The 22,056-nt window shown below is 40.7% G+C and overlaps 1 protein-coding gene across 2 annotated transcripts in view; it reads left to right on the forward strand.

Moving 5' to 3' along the window:
• Positions 1–22,056, forward strand: part of LOC139553319 (tyrosine-protein kinase receptor TYRO3-like) — a 28,577-nt gene continuing 6,521 nt past the window's right edge. The window contains exons 1-8 of one of the 2 annotated variants that reach the window (XM_071365519.1): positions 1–379; positions 5,017–5,200; positions 10,106–10,206; positions 12,748–12,918; positions 17,468–17,554; positions 17,765–17,880; positions 18,418–18,598; positions 20,580–20,722. In XM_071365519.1, coding sequence (XP_071221620.1) covers positions 322–379; positions 5,017–5,200; positions 10,106–10,206; positions 12,748–12,918; positions 17,468–17,554; positions 17,765–17,880; positions 18,418–18,598; positions 20,580–20,722 — 1,041 coding nt within the window. In that variant the 5' untranslated portion in view covers positions 1–321. The remainder of the gene's footprint in view (positions 380–5,016; positions 5,201–10,105; positions 10,207–12,747; positions 12,919–17,467; positions 17,555–17,764; positions 17,881–18,417; positions 18,599–20,579; positions 20,723–22,056) is intronic. The other variant, XM_071365521.1, reaches the window with a different exon arrangement.

The raw sequence follows: 22,056 nt of genomic DNA on the forward strand, positions 1-22,056 counted from the left end.
AACGTGTAAATCACTCTAGACGGAGTCCACGTCATCTTATCTAAAGAAGTGTGGTCGGTTACTTAATGAGGGGAAGAAAACAACATATACTTTGTTTATCATCACGGACAGGAATGTACTGGTATTTCGGTCTTGGTGAATTGTATCAGCGCGCCTGGGTGAATTGTTCCCTATAAATCTCAGTTGTCACTTTCTTGTGCGGAAACCTACTTTGGAGCCACTGCCCGAAGGGTCATGTAGCTCAGGGCTTCGACTGTTCAAAACTTCGGAATTCGTATATCTGTGAAAAGAGGCTCAAACTGTGAACCAGATGTTGAAAAGATGACCATTTATCTTTGGATCATACTCTTCTTGGCACAAAGTAGTAGAGCAATCCATGGTAAGTTTGAATAATTATCCATTGACTGCACGACTACTTCTCAGGAATTTCTAATTAGGTTATACTTTAATTAGTCTGAACTCCGTTTAGCGTATGTTTGTCAACAACGATCGATGTTGTTTCAGGGGTTGATAGTCCAAAACAAGGGACCAGGTCCACCGCTTAGGTGTTCTGCACACAATTGAGTGCTAGTGTAGGGTTTTCTCTCTCCAAAAGTTACAGTATGACTTGTAACAACGTTTTTTAATAGGGCATAATAACAAGGGAAGAGTCTGATCATAGCCAGGGAGGGGCACACATTTCTAACTAAGATTAGATCATTTGCTTATTCCCCATCCAGACCTGGGTCCAAAACATTCGGACAAATACTCAAGTATTTGAGATGTTTCATTGATTTTCGGCTTTGCTGTTTTGGGTTAGGGTTAGGGTTAGGGTTAGGCTCCAAATATTTAAAAGGGGACTATTTTTACATAGGCCTAGCAGGGATTATCAACTAGATTCAGTCGCGGTGTCGATTTGTTTTCTGGAGTGGATGGTCGACATAATTACAAATAATTTGTAGACTGCAAAAAGCCCAAACAGATATGTTTGACTAAAACATAATCATTTCAAACCTTGCTTACATGTATATAAGATCACGTGTCTATCTATTATGAGTGGGAATACTTGGTGACGGATTACTTAAATTAAAATCACTTGGAGCTGATTTCCTGGTGTTTTTAGTCTTATGTCCCCCCCAATTGTTTAAAAAAAAAAAATATATATATATTTTTTTTTTTACTTGGGGGGCAAATTAAACCACCCGGGGGCCAAATGCGGGCCGCCAGTTGGGGAGCCCTGGCCTACAGTATGCATTTGACCCAAGTATTTTCCATAGGCCTATCTAGGCTATTTGACCTAAGTCTTTCCCCACCCCCCTTTCTTTTAAATGTACAGAAGGCAGATATGTTATCCTAAAGTAAATAAAGGCCCAGGTGTAGATATTAGTTGGCAGGGGTCTTTACCTCAACATTATTGTATGTTGATGTATTTCTAAAGCATTTTAAGACTTTTTCTGGTAGATGTTTTCCAATACCCCCTTTTCCATCTGCTTGACAAAAAAAATCTAAGCCTTTGCTTTACAAGACCCCAAAAGTTATTCAATTTGTGTCCCACAAATGGCACACATGCAGGACTTTTATTTTGACATGAGGTAAGCAGAGAGGAAGTTGGTCTACAGCAGACCCATGTTTGGAAAGTCTGTTTAATAATATGATCAGTCCACTGATTTTACTACCATATTGCTTTAAGAAACATTGCCTTCTGCCTTGTAATTCCGTTACCAAAAAGATAAGATATTAGATATTTTAAGATATGTAAGATATTTTATAATTTCTCTCACTGAGGAGGAGGGAGGATAATGAAAGTTCACAGAAGTAACAAGTAAAGTTAGATCTACCAACAGTGAAGAGGCGATTGCGGGATACTGGCCTTCTAGGCAGAGTTGCAAAGAAAAATACATATCTCAGACTGGCCAATAAAAAGAAAAGATTAAGATGGGCAAAATAACACAGAAGGCCAGCATCTGCCTAGAAGGCCAGCATCCCGGAGTCGCCTCTTCACTGTTGATGTTAAGACTGGTGTTTTGTGGGTACTATTTAATGAAGCTGCCAGTTGAGTACTTGTGAGGCGTCTGTTTCTCAAACTAGACACTCTAATGTACTTGTCCTCTTGCTCAGTTGTGCACTGGGGCCTCCCACTCCTCTTTCTATTCTGGTTAGAGCCAGTTTGCACTGTTCTGTGAAGGGAGTAGTACACAGCGTTGTACGAGATCTTCAGTTTCTTGGCAATTTCTGACATGGAATAGCCTTCATATCTCAGAACAAGAATAGACTGACGAGTTTCAGAAGAAAGGTCTTTGTTTCTAGCCATTTTGAGCCTGTAATCAAACCCACAAATGCTGATGCTCCAGATACTCAACTAGCCTAAAGAAGGACCGTTTTATTGCTTCTTTAAACAGAACAACAGTTTTCAGCTGTGCTAACATAATTGCAAAAGGGGTTTCTAATGATCAATTAGCCTTTTAAAATGATCAACTTGTGCGGCTCTCCTTTTTTAAGTGTTCCACATCGCTAGCCACCACCTCGCCTAAATAGGTGTGTGTTTCTTTCGCCTCTAAACTTGGATTAGCTAACACAACGTGCCATTGGAACACAGGAGTGATGGTTGCTGATAATGGGCCTCTGTACGCCTATGTAGATATTCCATAAAAAGTCAGCCGTTTCCAGCTACAATAGTCATTAACAACATTACCAATGTCTACACTGTATTTCTGATCAATTTGGTGTTATTTTAATGGACAGAAAATGTGATTTTCTTTCAAAAACCAGGACATTTTATAAGTGACCCCAAACTTTTGAACAGTGGTGTACATGTTTTTGCTGTTTGTTCTTTTGTTATAGAGCCGTAAAGATTTGAGAAGTGGTTTATCTCCATTTTGCATAGGTAGCTTTTCTGTTGTTCAGTGTGTGCCAATTTTCCCAGAAGTGGTTCGATTCTTCAATTACACTGAGCCGATTTATTTATTTATTTATATTTTTTCTCAGTGGTGGAAAAAGTACCCAATTGTCATACTTGAGTAAAAGTAAAGATCCCTTAATAGAAAATGATCAAGTAAAAGTGAGTCATAAAATACTGCTTGAGTATAAGTCTCAAAGTATTTGGTTTTAAATATTCTTAAGTATCAAAAGTAAATGTAATTGCTGAAATATACTTAAGTATTAAAAGAAAAAATATAAATTTCAAATTCCTTATTAAGCAAACCAGACGGCACCATTTTATTTTTTTCATTTTATCTATGGCTAGCCAGGGGCACTCTCCGACACTCAGACATTATTTACAAACAAAGCATGTGTTTAGTGAGTCCGCAATTCATAGGCAGTAGGGATGACCAGGGTTGTTCTCTTGATAAGTGTGTGAATTAGACAATCCCCGGTAGGCCGTCATTGTAAATACGAATTTGTTCTTAACTGACTTGCCTAGTTAAAAAAAGGTTACATTTGAACTTTTTTTAAATTTTAAATTCAAAATGTATTAAGTACTTTTGGGTGTCAGGGAAAATGTATGGAGTAAAAAGTACATCATTTTCTTTAGGAATGTAGTGAAGTAAAAGTAGTCAAAACTATAAATAATACAGATACCCCAAAATACGACTTAAGTAGTACTTTCAAGTATTTTTACTTAAATACTTTACACCACTGTTTTTTCTTAGTGTATTTCTTTATTGTTTCAGTGTTTCACCATAGTGAAGATGTAGGCCCAGGGTTTCTGTGTTTTTGGTTGGATCTGTTTCTCAATTTGTTTCTTAGGGTTTTGCATTCTTCATCAAACCATTTGTCATTGTTAATTTTCTTAGGTTGTCTGCTTGACATTTTTAGATTTGATAGGGAAGCTGAAAGGTCAAATATACAGTTTAGACTTTCTACTAACAAGTTTACACATTCGCTATTGCAGTGAAACGTTTAGTCCAGGAAGTTGTCTAAAAGGGATTGGATTTGTTGTTGCCCAATTGTTTCTTTTTTGGTAGGTTGCTACACTACTTTCATTCTATCTATAGCGTTTCTTAATACGACGTCTATGTTTCACAAGTTTGGACAGCACAGTACAGTACAAAAAAGTTGAGTATAGTTCAGTAGAGTAAATAAAAGTACATTATAGTCTTGTACATTAGAGAAGAATAGAGTGGTTGTACAGTACACAGTAGAGCACACTACGGTATACTATAGTGTACTGAACTCTACTGTGCTGTACATGTGAAACATTAACATCTATGGTTGGTTCAGATTTGGTACGGACCAACCAAATTTGGTCTTGTTTGATGGCGGAGCTCATTAAAATAATAGCCAGTGTATAGAATAATTCCTAAATATGCAAAAGAGGATATGGCATATTTCTACCTTTTTTTGTGTGCGTATTTAGGATACATCATCATGAAGGAAATTAAATTCATATCCATAATTAAGCATTTCTGTGTAGTAAAGATCAGGGACCCATGATGAAATTCCATTACGGCAATTCTGTTACCGGGAGTTAATCCAAGTCACTTACTGTAGTTCAATAACCAAAATATATTTTTATAACTCAAGCTTTCATGCCATACCTGACTCTCCATTATTTTTGCAGACATCTTTGAATTGTAAGTCAGAGCAGATATTTAAGAGTTTTTGGAAAATGGTCACATAAAAAAAGAGATTTTACAGAAATTCTGTGACCAAACTTTTACATCTGCAAAGTTCTTCCAGTAAATGTGGTTTTGTAAAATGTTCAGTTGTGTGGGTTCTTAAACTTTGAAATCAATGTTTTTTGTTTGGCATACATTTTAAGTGAAAAGTCAGTCGCAGCAATTGTTACCGTGTAATTGCCCTTTACCATTTTGTAGGCTACCTTTTCAGGGGTATCCAGCTAGCTTTCCTGTAACGCTCACTACTGCTTGTGTGTTGGAATCTGACGTAGCCTTAGATCCCATCCATTATCTTTTCCACATCACGCCATTTTGAAGTAGTGAAGGACCCCTAGTGAAGAAGAAACAACCACAATGAACTTAGGCTAGTAATCAGTGACTCATTGAACTCTGGTATGTCCTGACCTTTGACTTCTAGGACTCCTGTTCACCAAGAACCCCACCAACCTCACAGTAACCCAGGGCAACATGGCTCGCCTGGGTTGTTGCGTCGAGGGCCTGAGTGAGCCGGAGATCGTGTGGATGAAGGACGGGGAGAAGCTGTACAGCACGGACCAGATGTACATCCCCATCGAGCAACACCACTGGGAGACCTTCCACAGGTCAGCGCTTTGGTTCAGTCTCCTACTTTATTGTGAGAACATAATGTTGGACTTTTATCTTGTTATCTGTCACTCTGGCTCTTGTGGGAAGAGCAAGGATTGGTGAGTAATGCTTCAGTTTAGATTTCTAATCATTGTTTAGGCAGGTAAGACGGGTACAGATAGTTCTACCAGATGGAGTAGAGTACCTAAGAACAGAGAGAAATTGGATTTCACACTGCTGATATCAGTGCATTTTACCAGAAATCATTTGGAGGCTGTTTTTGCAAAGCATCATCATTATCGCAAGCAAACTAACCTTTACTTGGAGTGTTGCAAAGCACTGAGCTCACCATCACCAGATCAGCTTCTCAGGAGATTAGTAGCTATCCAGTTAGTTGAAAAGTCAGAGAAAGTGCTTCTAAGTTTAATCATAAAGCTGGTCAAATAACATTAATTGTAGCTTAAAGCATTGTTTTTTTTTTATTCCTTCAAAAGTCTTTGCTCTTGTGTGAATTCAATAACGTTGTCAGTCTGCCTTAAATACTGGATTTAAGGAAGACTGACAACGTTACTGAATTTACACGAGCAGACTTTATCTGACTCAAATCAAATTGTATTAGTCACATGCGCCGAATACAACAGGACCTTACAGTGAAATGCTTACTGACAAGCCCCTAATCAACAATGCATTTTTTTTAAAATACGGATAAGAAATAAAAGTAACAAATAATTAAAGAGCAGCAGTAAAATAACAAGTGAGGCTATATACAGGGGGTACCGGTACAGAGTCAATGTGCAGGGGCACCGGTTAATTGAGTTAATATGTACATGTAGGTAGAGTTATTAAAGTGACTATTCATAGATGATAACAACAGAGAGTAGCAGCGGTGTTAAAGGGGGGGGGGGGCAATGCAAATAGTCAAATGGGTAGCCATTTGATTAGGTGTTCAGGAGTCTTATGGCTTGGGGGTAGAAGCTGTTTAGAAGCCTCTTGGACCTAGACTTGGTGCTACGGTACCGCTTGCCATGGAGCAGCGGAAACAGTCTATGACTAGGGTGGCTGGAGTCTTTGACATTTTTTGGGCCTTCCTCTGACACCACCTGGTATAGAGGTCCTGGATGGCAGGAAGCTTTGCCCCAGTGATGTACTGGGCCGTCCGCACTACCCTCTGTAGTGCCTTGCGGTCGAAGGCCGAGCAGTTGCCGTACCAGGCAGTGATGCAGCCAGTTAGGATGCTCTCAATGGTGCAGCTGTAGAACCTTTTGAGGATCTGAAGACCTGTTGGTTCCATTTTTCTGGGCTCTGTTGTTTACTTAACAAATAAGGAACACTCAAAATGTCTCCTATGTCAAAACCTGCATGTGCAGCTAAAAGAACAAGTTATTCTTAACACAAGGTTTCTGAGAACCTGTCTCAGCAGTTTGCAAATCTGCCCTTGTTACAGAGAAAAACAGACGCTGTCTCTCTCTGTCTCGCTATCACCCTCCGTCCCTTTTCTCACCTTTTCTCACAGATGCGGGGCTACGGGTTTTGGCAGAGAGCTAAACATAGACAGAGGCCTCAATATTCAGCTATACAGTGAGCATAAGTACAATGGCACGTAAGCAAATTAATAACAACATAATAAATTGTGGGGGTCTTTAGAAGACCCCCAAAATCAACTTTAACCCTTCAGACCCATGCCAAATATTTTCAGTATCCTGAGGGGGAATAGGTTTGTCGTGCCCTCTTCACGACTGTCTTGGTGTGTTTGGACCATGTTAGTTTGTTGGTGATGTGGACGCCAAGGAACTTGAAGCTCTCAATCTGCTCCACTGCAGCCCCGTCGATGAGAATGGGGGCGTGCTCGGTCCTCTTTTTCCTGTAGTCCACAATCATCTCCTTTGTCTTGATCACGTTGAGGGAAAGGTTGTTGTCCTGGCACCACACGGCCAGGTCTCTGACCTCCTCCCTATAGGCTGTCTCGTCGTTGTCGGTGATCAGGCCTACCACTGTTGTGTCATCGGCAAGTTTAATGATGGTGTTGGAGTCGTGCCTGGCCGTGCCGTCATGAGTGAACAGGGAGTACAAGAGGGGACAGAGCACGCATCCCTGAGGGGCCCCTGTGATTTGAGGATCAGCGTGGCGGATGTGTTGTTACCTACTTGTACCACCAAGAGGCTCAACATCAGACCTGGGTTTAAATACTATTTTAAATCTTTCAAAATACTTAGTGTTTGCTTTAGCCTGCCTGGAATGCCATGTAGGTGGGTTTTGCACTTCTGGGGATTTCTATTGGTTCAAATTGCAATGGGTAAGCTTAATCAAGCGAATTATTTCAGATCGTTTTTTAACGCAGGTCTGCTAAATATGGCAGAATAGAATTTACAGGATTTCAGCAGGTTTTGGGTGGTGTTGGGTGGAGGTTTAATAATCGGCTTGGGGAGGCTTTATCCCTGTCAGAAAGAGAAAAAATCTGTAAATAGCATGGCTGGAGTGGAGACAGCAAGGGGTCTAACCTTACCGTAAACCAGACCCCGAAGAGGGGATTGTAATGCAGTCAGCTGCATGTGTCTGTGAGTTACGTAAAGCTCGAGGCAGACTGCTGGACCTGCTGGTAAAGTGAACTTGCATCGCCATTGGTAGCCGTTTGTGTTCATCTCATGCACTGAAGCTCGAAGGTCTTCAGTTTGAACTCTCCAAAGTCAGATTTTTTTTTCCTGTGTCCTGCTCATCACACAGACACGAATGTCCTAGATACCAGGGACATTCACCGTATGCTGTGTCTAGTCTAAAGAACTAGAATGACGTGATAGAAATCATTCTACATTTCTATCTATCATATTTCTATGGTCTAGTGACTAGACCTTCATTGGTTGGAGTGGTGATGATTGGTGTCAGAAGTGGGCAGGGTTGGGGAGTAACAGATTACAAAAAAAACGGTAACTGTAGTCCGTTACATTACCATCAAAAATATTGTAATCCAATTAAAGATACTTTTGAAAAACGAGATGAAAAAATATTTGACGCTTCTGTTTTCTCAATGACATTCAAATCAGCATTGAAAAAAGGCGCAAATTGAAATTTGTTCCACCTGAGCGAGTCTGACCACAAGTCAGAGACCACTATGATGACACACCAAATGTGTTTGATGGATCGCGGGAAAATAGCAGGAATAGGCTTTTGTAGGCTACAGTCCAAGCTATGTCTTCCAATGGTGCGACTGCTGTCGGCATCCAAAGATTATACAACTTGAATAAACACTTGGAGGTAAGGATGACAGCAGTGGTGTAGTCTACGGCGATATGGATATCACTTATTATTGACATCTACATAACGCATTGATGTGAATCCCACTGCTGCTCTCTCATTTAGCTATTTGTGCCTTACGGATTGTGGTTGTTGTGGATGGCTGTTCACAAATCTAAATGTGTATTTGAACCCAATAATGGTTGAATTCAAGGAGTTTAAACTGCCTATCAATCATAATTTTTTTATCCAGTGGACAGCCAGTGACATGCGCTCATGCAACAGCTGCATAGTGCGGATCCCAGCCTATGGAATAAAAGTTTATTGCTCGACAAATTCACGCTGATCATTTTTTTATTTTTATACATAGGCCTAATGGACACATGCTCAAACTCGCACACTTTAGATAGACTTAAATGGGCAATCTGTAGTTGCTACATCCATTTTTGGATTTATAAATTATATATCCTTTGATTCTTGAAGAATATAACCTATAAATGCCTCATGAGCTTAGTTCAACTGTCACACTCCGTGAGAACCCAAAATATAAACTTGTTTTACTCCAATGTTTGGAAACATTGTAAATGTAAACAAACACTGTATAGCCTCATAACATGGTTAAAACAGTCCTTGCATCCATAGCTCTGTCTATTAATCTGAGAGTGGTTACATTTCTCCAGGCCCATCCCTCAGCTTTTTACCAAATCAGAGGCGGGGCGTCCGTTTTGTTATGGTTTCCTCTGTGAATTTGCCCTTTAAACAGCTGCATATTATCAAGATATTATAGTGTCACCAACAAAAAGGTAAACAATAGGCCTATAGCAAATGCAAATAGCACTTTTCAGTAGTGCTCAAAGCATGCCATTCCAGGTAGCATTTATTTTTTTAAGCCCAATCAGTCCTCCATGACAACAAAATCATAATCAACAGAGTAGGGCTGGCTAATAAGTCCTTAAACTCAGGTAAAACTATTTGGCTAATCTATACTTCCATATTTCCAAATCCTATTCTTGAAGATCAAGGGGTATAACATTTATTGGAATGACTGTAATTCTGATAGACTTTGTTTTTTAATGTAAAGATATCATTTAATTGTATTATTATATGTAGTAGAAAGCGATGGGTTAGAAGAAGCCTACATAACCAACCCATAAAGTAAAATTGAATATCCATATATGGCCAGCTATGTAAACTTTAACATTGAACAACATATATTGCAGGATAAATCAATCTGTAACATACATTTTTGTCTTCTAATGCCTCTTAAGGGGAAAGTAATCTAAAAGTAACTGAATGTAATCAGATTACATTGCTGATTACAATTGGACAGGTAACTGTACTGAATTACGTTTAGAAAGTAATGTACCAAACCTATGAGTGAATATGACCTATCAATGCTCACAATGATTTCCTGAGTGACTTCTAACACAAATGCACAGTGTACTCCTGTCCCAAGCTAGTTCATTGATCCAATTAGTTAGTGTCCTACTCCTTCTCTCAACATATCCTCAAGGGGTTATTTATCTTTGTTTTATTGTCCTTTTTCTTCTCCTACCCAATTATGTGATGGGTTTTTACCTAAATGTTGCCTAATGGGTCTCGCCTCCTCTGTCATTTTGAAATGTGCATTATTTAGCATCTCATGTAAAGTACTTGGGGAATCACTGAGTGTCTGTCTGTCTGGGTGGTTTCAGTGTGAAGTCTGTCCAGCAGCAGGATGCAGGGAAGTACTGGTGTGAGGTAGAGTTCCATGGCTTGACCATCTCCTCTGAGCCCGCCTGGATAACAGTTGAGGGTAAATCAATCAATACAGTTAGCCCTATGCCTGTGTCTTGGTAAATCCACTTGAATTCACTCAATTTTTGACAACATCCCTTTTTATTAAAACAAAACTTTCCGTACATGTTTGCCTATGGAAGAAGTGGTCAGAAAGTGACTTTTATTTTTCTTCATATTTGCATATGTTGTAGCTTGGACTAGAGGTCGACCGATTAATCGGAATGGACGATTTAATTAGGGCCGATTTCAAGTTTTCATAACAATCGGAAATCGGTAATTTTGGACGCCGATTTTGACGGATTAAAAATATATATATATGTTACACCTTTATTTAACTAGGCAAGTCAGTTAAGAACACATTCTTATTTTCAATGACGGCCTAGGAACGGTGGGTTAACTGCCTTGTTCAGGGGCAGAATGACAGATTTTTACCTTGTCAGCTCAGGGATTCAATCTTGCAACCTTACGGTTAACTAGTCCAACGCTCTAACCACCTGCCTCACGAGGAGCCCGCCTGTTACGCGAATGCAGTAAGAAGCCAAGGTAAGTTGCTAGCTAGCATTAAACTTATCTTATAAAAATCAATCAATCGATCATAATCACTAGTTATAACTACACATGGTTGATGATATTACTAGTTTATCTAGCGTGTCCTGCATTGCATATAATCGATGCAGTGCGCATTCGCGAAAAAGGGCTTTCGTTGCTCCAACGTGTACCTAACCATAAACAGCAATGCCTTTCTTAAAATCAATACACAGAAGTATATATTTTTAAACCTGCATATTTAGCTAAAAGAAATCCAGGTTAGCAGGCAATATTAACCAGGTGAAATTACCAGATTTTTAAGTAATTATTACATAACATTGAAGGTTGTGCAATGTAACAGGAATATTTAGACTGATGGATGCCACCCGTTAGATAAAATACGGTTCCGTATTTCACTGAAAGAATAAATGTTTTGTTTTCGAGATGATAGTTTCCGGATTCGACCATATTAATGACCGAAGGCTCGTATTTCTGTGTGTTATTATGTTATAATTAAGTCTATGATTTGATAGAGCAGTCTGACTGAGCGATGGTGGGCACCAGCAGGCTCGTAAGCATTCATTCAAACAGCACTTTTGTGTGTTTTGCCAGCAGCTCTGCTGTTTATGAATTCAAGCCTATCAACTCCCGAGATTAGGCTGGTGACCGATGTGAAATGGCTAGCTAGTTAGCGGGGTGTGCACTAATAGCGTTTCAAACGTCACTCGCTCTGAGACTTGGAGTAGTTGTTCCCCTTGCTCTGCATGGGTAACGCTGCTTCGAGGGTGGCTGTTGTCGATGTGTTGCTGGTTCGAGGCCAGGGAGGAGCGAGGAGAGGGACGGAAGCTATACTGATACACTGGCAATACTAAATTAAGAACATCCAATAGTCAAAGGTATATGAAATACAAATCGTATAGAGAGATAGTCCTATAATTCCTATAATAACTACAACCTAAAACTTCTTACCTGGGAATATTGAAGACTCATGTTAAAAGGAACCACCAGCTTACATATGTTTTCATGTTCTGAGCAAGGAACTTAAACGTTAGCTTTCTTACATGGCACATATTGCACTTTTACTTTCTTCTCCAACACTTTGTTTTTGCATTATTTAAACCAAATTATACATGTTTCATTATTTATTTGAGGCCAAATTGATTTTATTGATGTATTATATTAAGTTAAAATAAGTGTTCATTCAGTATTGTTGTAATTGTCATTATTACAAAAAACAAAACAAAAAATCGTCCGATTAATTGGTATCGGCTTTTTTTGGGTCCTCCAATAATCGGTATCGGCGTTGAAAAATCATAATCGGTCGACCTCTAGCTTGGACCGTACTTTACATCTGAGGTTTTTGTGTTGTGCCCACCATCGGTTGAGACACAACAAGTTCTTGAATACAGGGTGGGTGACATTTTAATCTTAGAAATAGGTCCATTCTACGAATTCTATCCCTGCAATTTATCTGGTACACCATTGAAATTGTAACTTTTTAAATTACTACCTCAAAGTTGACCATCTGTCAACTTAAATAGTCATGTATTTGATCTATATTTCTATGATTTCAATGGGTTTCCTATGGAGGGTTGACAGTATAATTTAAAACAACAGATATTCCCATTCAAGTCAATATTCTCTGATGTGCGGACCTCCAACTGTCTTTGTGGTACCATTTTGAAAGTTGACATTTAAATGTACTAAAACGGGAATAGAATGTATCAGCCAAAACGTGACAACAACCCTGTATTCGACCGATGGCGGGCACAACACAAAAACCTCAGATTATGTCAATTAGGGTCGGTCTAATCTACAACATATGCAAATGCACGTTGTTGTTTTTTTTGTTGATAATTGACTATCTCTTGAATGTTTTGGCATTCCGGTCCAGAAAGTCACTTTCGGAGCACTTCTACAATGGGCAAATATGTATGGAAGGTTTCGCTCAAATCAAAAGGGGTGCTGTCAAAAAGTAATTGAATTCAAATGGATTTACCCCTCTCTCTCTGTTCCCATCCATCTCCAGGTGTCCCCAACTTTATACTTGAGCCCCAAGATGTAGCCACATTCCCTGGGGTGCCCTTTAACCTGACGTGTGCTGCTGTGGGCCCCCCGGACCCTGTGGAGGTGCTCTGGTGGCTGGGGGGAGTACAGAAGGGTGATGCCACCTCCTCGCCATCTGTACTCCATGTTAACGGTAACTCTCTACCGGGCTGTTTCTCATTAGTCTTTACTCAGTCTCTTTCCTCAAATCCGTGCACCCTGTCTCCTCGCCTTCTTCTCAAAACACATTGGAGGAGAAGATCTGAGATGCCTCCCCTCAGACACTCAAATCAAATTTTATCGGTCACATACACATGGTTAGCAGATGTTATTGCGAGTGTAGTGAAATGCTTATGCCTCTAGATCCGACAGTGCAGCAGTATCTAACAGGTAATATCTAACAATTCCACTACAAAATCTAATGCACACAATCTAGTAAAGGAATGGGATGGGAATGTATAAAATATATGGATGAGCAGTGACAGAGCGGCTAAGATGCAATAGATAGTAAAGAATAGATAGTGAAGGATACAGTGCATATACAGTTGAAGTCGGAAGTTTACATACACCTTTTCACAATTCCTGACATTTAATCCAAGTAAAAATTCCCTGTTTTAGGTCAGTTAGGATCACCATTTTATTTTAATGTCAGAATAATAGAGAGAATTATTTCAGCTTTTATTTCTTTCATCACATTCCCAGTGGGTCAGAAGTGTACATGCACTCAATTAGTATTTGGTAGCATTGCCTTTATATTGTTTAACTTGGGTCAAACGTTTCGGGTAGCCTTCCACAAGCTTCCCACAATAAGTTGGGAATTTTGGCCTATTCCTCCTGACAGAGCTGGTGTAACTGAGTCAGGTTTGTAGGCCTCCTTGCTCGCACATGCTTTTTCAGTTCTGCCCACAAATCTTCTATTGGATTGAGGTCAGGGCTTTGTGATGGCCACTCCAATACCTTGACTTTGTTGTCCTTAAGCCATTTTGCCACAACGTTGGAAGTATGCTTGGGGTCATTGTCCATTTGGAAGACCCATTTGCAACTAAGCTTTAACTTCCTGACTGATGTCTTGAGATGCTGCTTCAATATATCCACATCATTTTCCCTTCCTCATGATGCCATCTATTTTGTGAAGTGCACCAGTCCCTCCTGCAGCAAAGAACCCCCACAACATGATGCTGCCACCCCCATGCTTCACGGTTGGGATGGTGTTCTTCGGCTTGCAAGCCTCCCCCTTTTTCCTCCAAACATAACGATGGTCATTATGGCCAAACAGTTCTATTTTTGTTTCATTAGGCCCGAGGACATTTCTCCAAAAAGTACGATCTTTGTCCCCATGTGCAGTTCTAAACCGTAAACTGGCTTTTTTATGGCGGTTTTGGAGCAGTGGCTTCTTCCTTGCTGAGTGGCCTTTCAGGTTATGTCGATATAGGACTCGTTTTACTGTGGATATAGATACTTTTGTACCTGTTTCCTCCAGCATCTTCACAAGGTCCTTTGCTGTTGTTCTGGGATTGATTTGTACTTTTTGCACCAAAGTCTGTTCATCTCTAGGAGACAGAACGCATCTCCTTCCTGAGCTGTATGACGGCTGCGTGGTCCCATGGTGTTTATACTTGCGTACTATTGTTTGTACAGATGAACTTGGTACCTTCAGGCATTTGGAAATTGCTCCCAAGGATGAACCAGACTTGTGGAGGTCTACAATTTATTTTCTGAGGTCTTGGCTGATTTCTTTAGATTTTCCCATGATGTCAAGCAAAGAGTCACTGAGTTTGAAGGTAGGCCATTGAAATACATCCACAGGTACACCTCCAATTGACTCAAATGATGTCAATAAGCCTATCATACGCTTCTAAAGCCATGACATCATTTTCTGGAATTTTCCAAGCTGTTTAAAGGCACTGTCAACTTAGTGTATGTAAACATCTGACCCACTGGAATTGTGATACAGTGAAATAATCTGTAAACAATTGTTGGAATTACTTGTGTCATGTACAAAGTAGATGTCCTAACTGACTTGCCAAAACTATAGTTTGTTAACAAGAAATTTGTGGAGTGGCTGAAAAACGAGTTTTAATGACTCCAACCTAAGTGTATGTAAACTTCTGATTTCAACTGTACATATGAGATGAGTAATGCAAGATATGTAAACATTCTTAAAGTGGAATTATTAAAGTGACTAGTGTTCCATTTATTAAAGTGGCCAATGATATCAAGTCTATAGGTAGGCAGCCACCTCTCTGTGCACGTGATGGCTGTGTGTACCTGTAGAAGTTAGTGAGTGTTTTTGGTGACAACCACCTTTTTTCAGCCTCCTGAGGTTCAAGAGGTGCTGTTGCGCCTTCACCATACTGTCTGTGTGCGTGGACCATTTCAGTTTGTCGGTGAGATGTACAACGAGGAACTTCAAACTTTCTACCTTCTCCACTGCTGTCCCGTCTCTGTGGATAGGGGGGGTGCTCCCTATGCTGTTTCCTGAAGTCCACGATCATCTCTTTTGTTTTGCTGACATTGAGTGAGAGGCTATTTTCTTGACACCACACTCCGAGGACCCAAGGGTCTCGTCATTGTTGGTAATCAAGCCTACCACTGTCGTCTGCAAACTTGATGATTGAGTTGGAGGCGTGCATGGGCACGTAGTCGTGGGTGAACAGGGAGTACAGGAGAGGGCCGGGAACACACCCTTGTGGGGCCCCAGTGTTGAGGATTAGCAGAGTGGAGATGTTGTTTCCTACTATCACCACCTGGGGGCGGACCGTCAGGAACTCCAGTGCATTTTGTGACAATGACAGATGATTTCAGGAACTGATGAAAGACGATTGAGGAATATCCTCTATTGATTTAACAAGCCAGAAAATGACATATGAATCATAAGAATGTCAGATCAGACTGTTAGTGCTGTTAGTTCAATAAGGTGGCCTGCCATCCATCTGTTGTAAAAGCAACTCAGACATTAGTCATACATTGCAAGGAAGGGATCATGGTTTTATGGCTTTCAAGCTGCTCTTAGAGATTTGTGCGTGAGTTGGAAATAGAACAGTTTTAATGGTAGAACGAAGCCAAAGGTTATTCTCAGTGGGTGGAACGCCACTGAAGGGCTTTCTTGCTCTTTCCTCTGAGGGTTTACACTCCGATGTTATGTCTGTGCTATGCTGATGTCTACCAGTAAATACACAGTGCTTTTTTTCTATGGGCACAGCACTGTATGACGCGTGTTCTTGTTGGCTATAGATAAGGAAACCTGTAATGATTCCCCTTATCAGAAAGAACAAATGTTATGACTTGAGAGTGGAAATGCGCTGTAATTGGTTGGGAACGCGTACACGTGTAAATGTTTGATACGTGTAGACGCCAGCCAGTCAACAAGAGTGGATTGACTGGATTGTTCATTAGAAGTCTGATTCATTCCCTTCTCGTGACATGTAAGCCTTTCGCCTTAGTGGCTCTCCTCCTTCATTTCCTGCTTATGTTTAGCTGGTTTAGTTAAATAGGACAGAGGAACTGGCCCATAGGGCTCTGGTCAAAAGTAGTGCACTAAATCGGGAAGAGGGTGCCATTTGGGATGGATACAAAGACTTTGCTGCTGAGTTATAACTCTGAGTCAGGAATGAAGTAGCCAGATACTCCACTTAACAGGTGCTGATGTTTTCCAGTCTGGCGACCAGAGACTGATATTTTCCAGTCTGGCGACCAGAGACTGATGTTTTCCTATCTGGCGACCAGAGACTGATGTTTCCTTGGAATGTGAGAGTAACCAGATCTGTTTCAGTCCAGCTGATGGTTCCCTGTTATGACCCTGGCATGTTTTTCTGTGGATGACAAACCAGGTAGTGGCCCTTAATGCCTGGTATTGTTCAGTGTACTGTACAGTACACACACACACACACACACACACGTTTGTTTTACTAACAATTGATTCTCATTCAAAACTCTCTTTCCCTTACCCTTAACCTAACCTTAACCCGAATTGTAACCCTAAACCTAACCCCTAAGCCTAAAATAGCATTTTCCTTGTGGGGACCGGTGAAATGTCCCCACTTATCCACATTTTCCTTGTTTTACTGTCCTTGTGAGGACTTCTGGTCCCCGCAGTAAAACGCGCGCACACACACACACACACACACACACACACACACACACACACACACACACACACACACACACAACACATGCCTTCCTGTAACTGTATTTGTCATGAAGGATTAGCTCAAGGAAAGTGATTTCATGGACTAATACAAGGCTTAACAAGTCAGTCTAGGTTAGGAGTTAGTCCTTGTGTTTCTGTGCTGTAGTTTCAGTAGCTGGTTTGTGCAAATTGGTGGTTTCGAAAACCCTTAGATCCTTATCCAAGTTAGGCATGAATAAAATACAGGTTTTTCAGTGCAAAAGATGTGGCAATTTCACCATCTGTTGCCACTGAGGTTGGGGAAATACAGATGATGCATTCATTCCAGTGTTTACTTTATGGTCTGCAACAGCACCAGCAGGAAGGTACAAACGCTCACAGGACTTCATATATATATTAGTACTCCACTGTGGTATGCATTTCATACTGTTCCCAGTGTGAGAATTACTCATTTACATGGGAGGAACAAACTGTTGGTCAGGCATAGTAGCAGGGGACTGGGGACCTTTTTAAAGGGCTCTGGTTTGCGTACCTCACTTAACATGTCTCCCACCTCTGTTCCCTTTCCCTGTAGGTGTGAACAACAGCATCAAGTTCTACTGCGAAGCCAAGAATGCCAGAGGTATCTCAGTATCGCGAACAGGCACTGTGCACATTAAAGGTGACTAATTCATGAATAATCAGTGCTGTCATGAGTGTGACTAAGGCGTTTGTTTTTCAAATTGAATATGCTGCCTGATGAAGACCGGTTAGTCAATGCACATTGCAGTACGCTGCTGTTACTTAGCTATTCTTGTCTGCCCCTCGTCCAGCTCCTGTGCAGAGTTGGATGTTAGTAAATCTAAAACCCCGTCTTTTTCTTTGACTGCAGTCCTCCCAGCAGCTCCTAAAGGTGTGCAGGTGGTCCACATGGTGGAGAACAATGTCACGCTGGCCTGGAGCCCTGGCTTCACCGGACACTCTGACCTGTCGGCCTGCACCATCCAGGTAAAGATATGTATTATATTCTATTCTAATACTCCAGTCCCACAGATAAAAATTAACCAAACCGGCACAACTGAGATGGCTGGCCAGCGCTGTGGATTTGGCTAAATTCCTTAATCAAATAACCCTGTGACTGAATTCTTATGTGTGGATGTTTAATGAAGCAGTCATGGAATATGCAAGCAAGCTGACACGCTCAGTCAGCAGTTAAATATATGTACAGATTTTTAAGAGATGTGGTTGTTGAAAGTCGTCTGTCAGTGCAATTTAGGATGGGAGTGACAACCATCAACATTGAGATTCATGCCTTGGATCAATGCTTAGTCAAGACTGAGATAATGAAAATTTATTTTTTTGGGGGGGCAGTGCCTTGAGTATTATTATTTTTCGTTCTTTGAATGAAAGAATTTGCCGACGAAAACACGAGAATTTCACCTCAAAAGATAGATGACATATCATGCATTTTTTTTCACATGCTCTCACATTTGTCCTTGAACTTAACCCTTATGGAATGTTTTCCTTCCGTCAAACCTCTTGCAGATGTCTAAGAACTCTGGGAGGAAGGTGGAACTTCTGGACCAGCGTGTGAAGGTTCCACCATTCCAACAGATCCTCAGTGGGCTGAGCTGCTACTCCAACTACAGTGTTAGAGTGTGCTGTGACAATGAGGTTGGGACCTCTCTATTCTCTGGCTGGCTGGACTTTCAGACACCAGAAGCAGGTGGGCATCCAGTCAATAGAATACATAATGACATATCAGCTCTTTTGTTCATCAACTGTTTTACGTCATTGGATGCGCACCAAATCTCACCCTATTCCCTATGCATTGCACTATTTATGGGCCCCGGTCAAAAGTATTGCACTACATAGGGAATAGGGTGCCATTTGGTATACACACATTGTCAACCAACCACTTCACCAGCTGGACATCAAAAGCACATGATGATTCATGCAACAATATGGCGAGTGGCAACCTTATAATATAACAGCCGACATTTCAAAGTTGTTACACTGTCAAAGTACTAGAACATGAACTAAATCCTTTAACTTTTATATAAGATGTAGTCTAATTTGATAGGTTTTAAATAAGGTTTGTTGTTGAGATAAGGGGTACATACATGCAGCAGAGTTTAGGATGTGGTCTTGGGAGGGAGTCTGATGAGGGGAGCAGTGCAGTTGAGGTTTCTGGGGGTGATCTTGTGTGTATACTGGCAGTGCTGGACACAGGCCAGTTGATTCCAGTACTGTTGGTACAATGAACCATTGTGCATGCCCTCAATCCAAATCAATGTGTTGCAGTGCTAAACTAAGGCCTGTTGCCTCAGTGTCCCCACACGCTGGTCAGGGATACCACTACAGGGAGACCATGGGCTCTCACTCTTAGAGATCAACCAATTTTTAGTGAGTGCTGTTAGGTCAAAGACACTGATTGATTAGTGATTTCCCTCTCCCTGCAAATCTCTCCTGAGTTTTAGAGCAGATGGTGTTTTAAATAATGAACTGCTTAATGGCAGTAGCACAAGTTTACAATGACCGCATTGACATACAGTACCAGTCAAAAGTTTGGACACCCATACTCATTCAAGGGTTTTTCTTTCTTTATACTATTTTCTACATTGTAGAATAATAGTGAAGACATCAAAACTATGAAATAACATATATGGAATCATGTAGTAAACAAAAAAGTGTTAAACAAAATATTTTTTTTCTTACAAAGACACGGCAGTTGGGACCAAAAATCTCACATTTGGACTCATGAGACCAAAGGACAGATTTCCACCAGTCTATTGTCCATTGCTCGTGTTTCTTGGCCCAATAAGTCTCTTCTTCAAATTGGTGTCCTTTAGTAGTGGTTTCTTTGCAGCAATTCAACCATGAAGGCCTGCTTCACGGGCTCCTCTGAACAGTTGATGTTGAGATGTGTCTGTTACATGAACTCTGAAGCATTTATTTGAGCTGCAATCTGAAGTGCAGTTAACTCTAATGAACTTATCCTCTGCAGCAGAGGTAACTCGGGGTCTTCCTTTCCTGTGGCGGTCCTCATGAGAGCCAGTTTCATTATAGCGCTTGATGGTTTTTGCGATGCACTTGAAGAAACTTTCAAAGTTCTTAATTTTACACATTGACTGACTTTCATGTCTTAAAGTAATGATGGACTGTTGTTTCTCTTTGCTTATTTGAGCTGTTCTTGCCATAATATGGCCTTGGTATTTTACCAAATAGGGCTATCTTCTGTATACCACCCCTACCTTGTCACAACACAACTGATTGGCACAAATGCATAAAGAAGGAAAGAAATTACCCAAATTAAGCACACCTGTTCATTGAAATGCATTCCAGGTGACTTCCTCGTGAAGCTGGTTGAGAGAATGTAAAGAGTGTGCAAAGCTGTCTTCAAGGCAAAGGGTGGCTACTTTTAAGAATCTCAAATCTAAAATATATTTTGACTTGTTTAACACTTTTTTGGTTACTACATGATTCCATATGTGTTATTTCATAGTTTTTATGTCTTCACTATTATTCTACAATGTAGAAAATAGTCAAAATAAAGAAAAACCCTTGAATGAGTAGGTGTGTCCAAACTTTTGACTGGTACTGTATATCAAAACTACCTTTTTATAATGTTCTTTATGATCAAATGTAAGGTGTTAAATGTAAGGCTTTTCATTGACACTGTGTCCCTGTGTGTTATTCCTCCCCAGTGCCCTCTGCTGCCCCCCGGAACCTGACATTTGACCTGACAGAGCAGCAGCTGTACATGAACTGGGCGACCTTGGAGGACGATGAGCTGCAGGGGAAACTGATGGCCTACAAAGTCCAGTGGAACCTGGGAGGAGAAGGACAGGTAGGATACAGCCTCATACAACTGTATGTACACACTGGAGAGACAGTCTCATACACCTGTACACGCTGGAGAAATCTACCACACGCCGGAGAAGGTAGCTGGTTAAACGTGGTCTGTGGTTGTGGTTGTGAGGCCAGTTGGACGTACTGCCAAATTCTCTAAAACGACGTTGGAGTCGACTTATGGTCGAGAAACAAACATTAAATTCTCTGGCAACAGCTCTGGTGGATATTGCTGCAGTAAGCATGCCAATTGCACGCTCCCTCAACTTGAGACATCTGTGGCATTGGGTTGTGTGACAATGCTGCACCTTTTGGAATGGTCTTTTATTGTCCCCATCACAAGGTGCACCTGTTTTAATTATCATGTTTTTTAATCAGATTATTGATATGCCACACCTGTCAGGTGGATGGATTATCTTGGCAAAGGAAAATTGCTCACTAACAGGAATGTAACTAAATTTGAGAGAAATAAGCTTTTTGTGCATATGGAACATTTTGGGAACTTTTATTTCTGCTGCTGAAACATGGGACCAACACTTTACATGTTGTGTTATATTTTCGTTCAGTATAGATAAAGAAATATATGCTACTTATCCTTTCATGTTTGCATGCTTTTCTCCTTCGAAATAAACGCTTCAAGGGGGGTGGCAGATATCAAAACGTGTAATCTTCTCTCATGTGAGTTCTTTACAAAATCTTCTTAAATCAAATAACATTTTATTGGTCACATACACATGGTTAGCAGATGTTATTGTGAGTGTAGCGAAATGCTTGTGCTTCTAGTTCAGCAATATCTAACAAGTAATATCTAACAATTCCACAACAAATACCTAATATACACAAATCTAAGTAATGGAATAAGAATATATAACTATATGGATGAGCAATGTCAGAGCGGCATAGACTAAGATACAATAGATAATATAGTATATACATATGAGATGAGTAATGCAAGATATGTAAACATTATTAAAGTGCCTAGTGTTCCATTTATTAAAGTGGCCAATGATTTGAAGTCTGTATGTTGGCAGCAGCCTTTCTGTGCTAGTTATGGCTGTTTAACAGTCTGGCCTCGAGATAGAAGCTGTTTTTCAGTCTCACGGTCCCAGCTTTGCACCTGTACTGACCTCGCCTTCTAGATGGTTGCGGGGTGAACAGGCAGTGGCTCGGGTGGTTGTTGTCCTTGATGATCTTTTTGGCCTTCCTGTGACATCGGGTGCTGTAGGTGTCCTGGAGGGCAGGTAGTTTGACCCCGGTGATGCATTGTGCAGACCTCACTAACCTCTGGAGAGACCTGCGGTTGTGGTCGGTGCAGTTGCCGTACCAGGCGGT

This window comes from Salvelinus alpinus, chromosome 25, assembly GCF_045679555.1.
Source record: "Salvelinus alpinus chromosome 25, SLU_Salpinus.1, whole genome shotgun sequence".
Taxonomy (NCBI): Eukaryota; Metazoa; Chordata; class Actinopteri; order Salmoniformes; family Salmonidae; genus Salvelinus; species Salvelinus alpinus.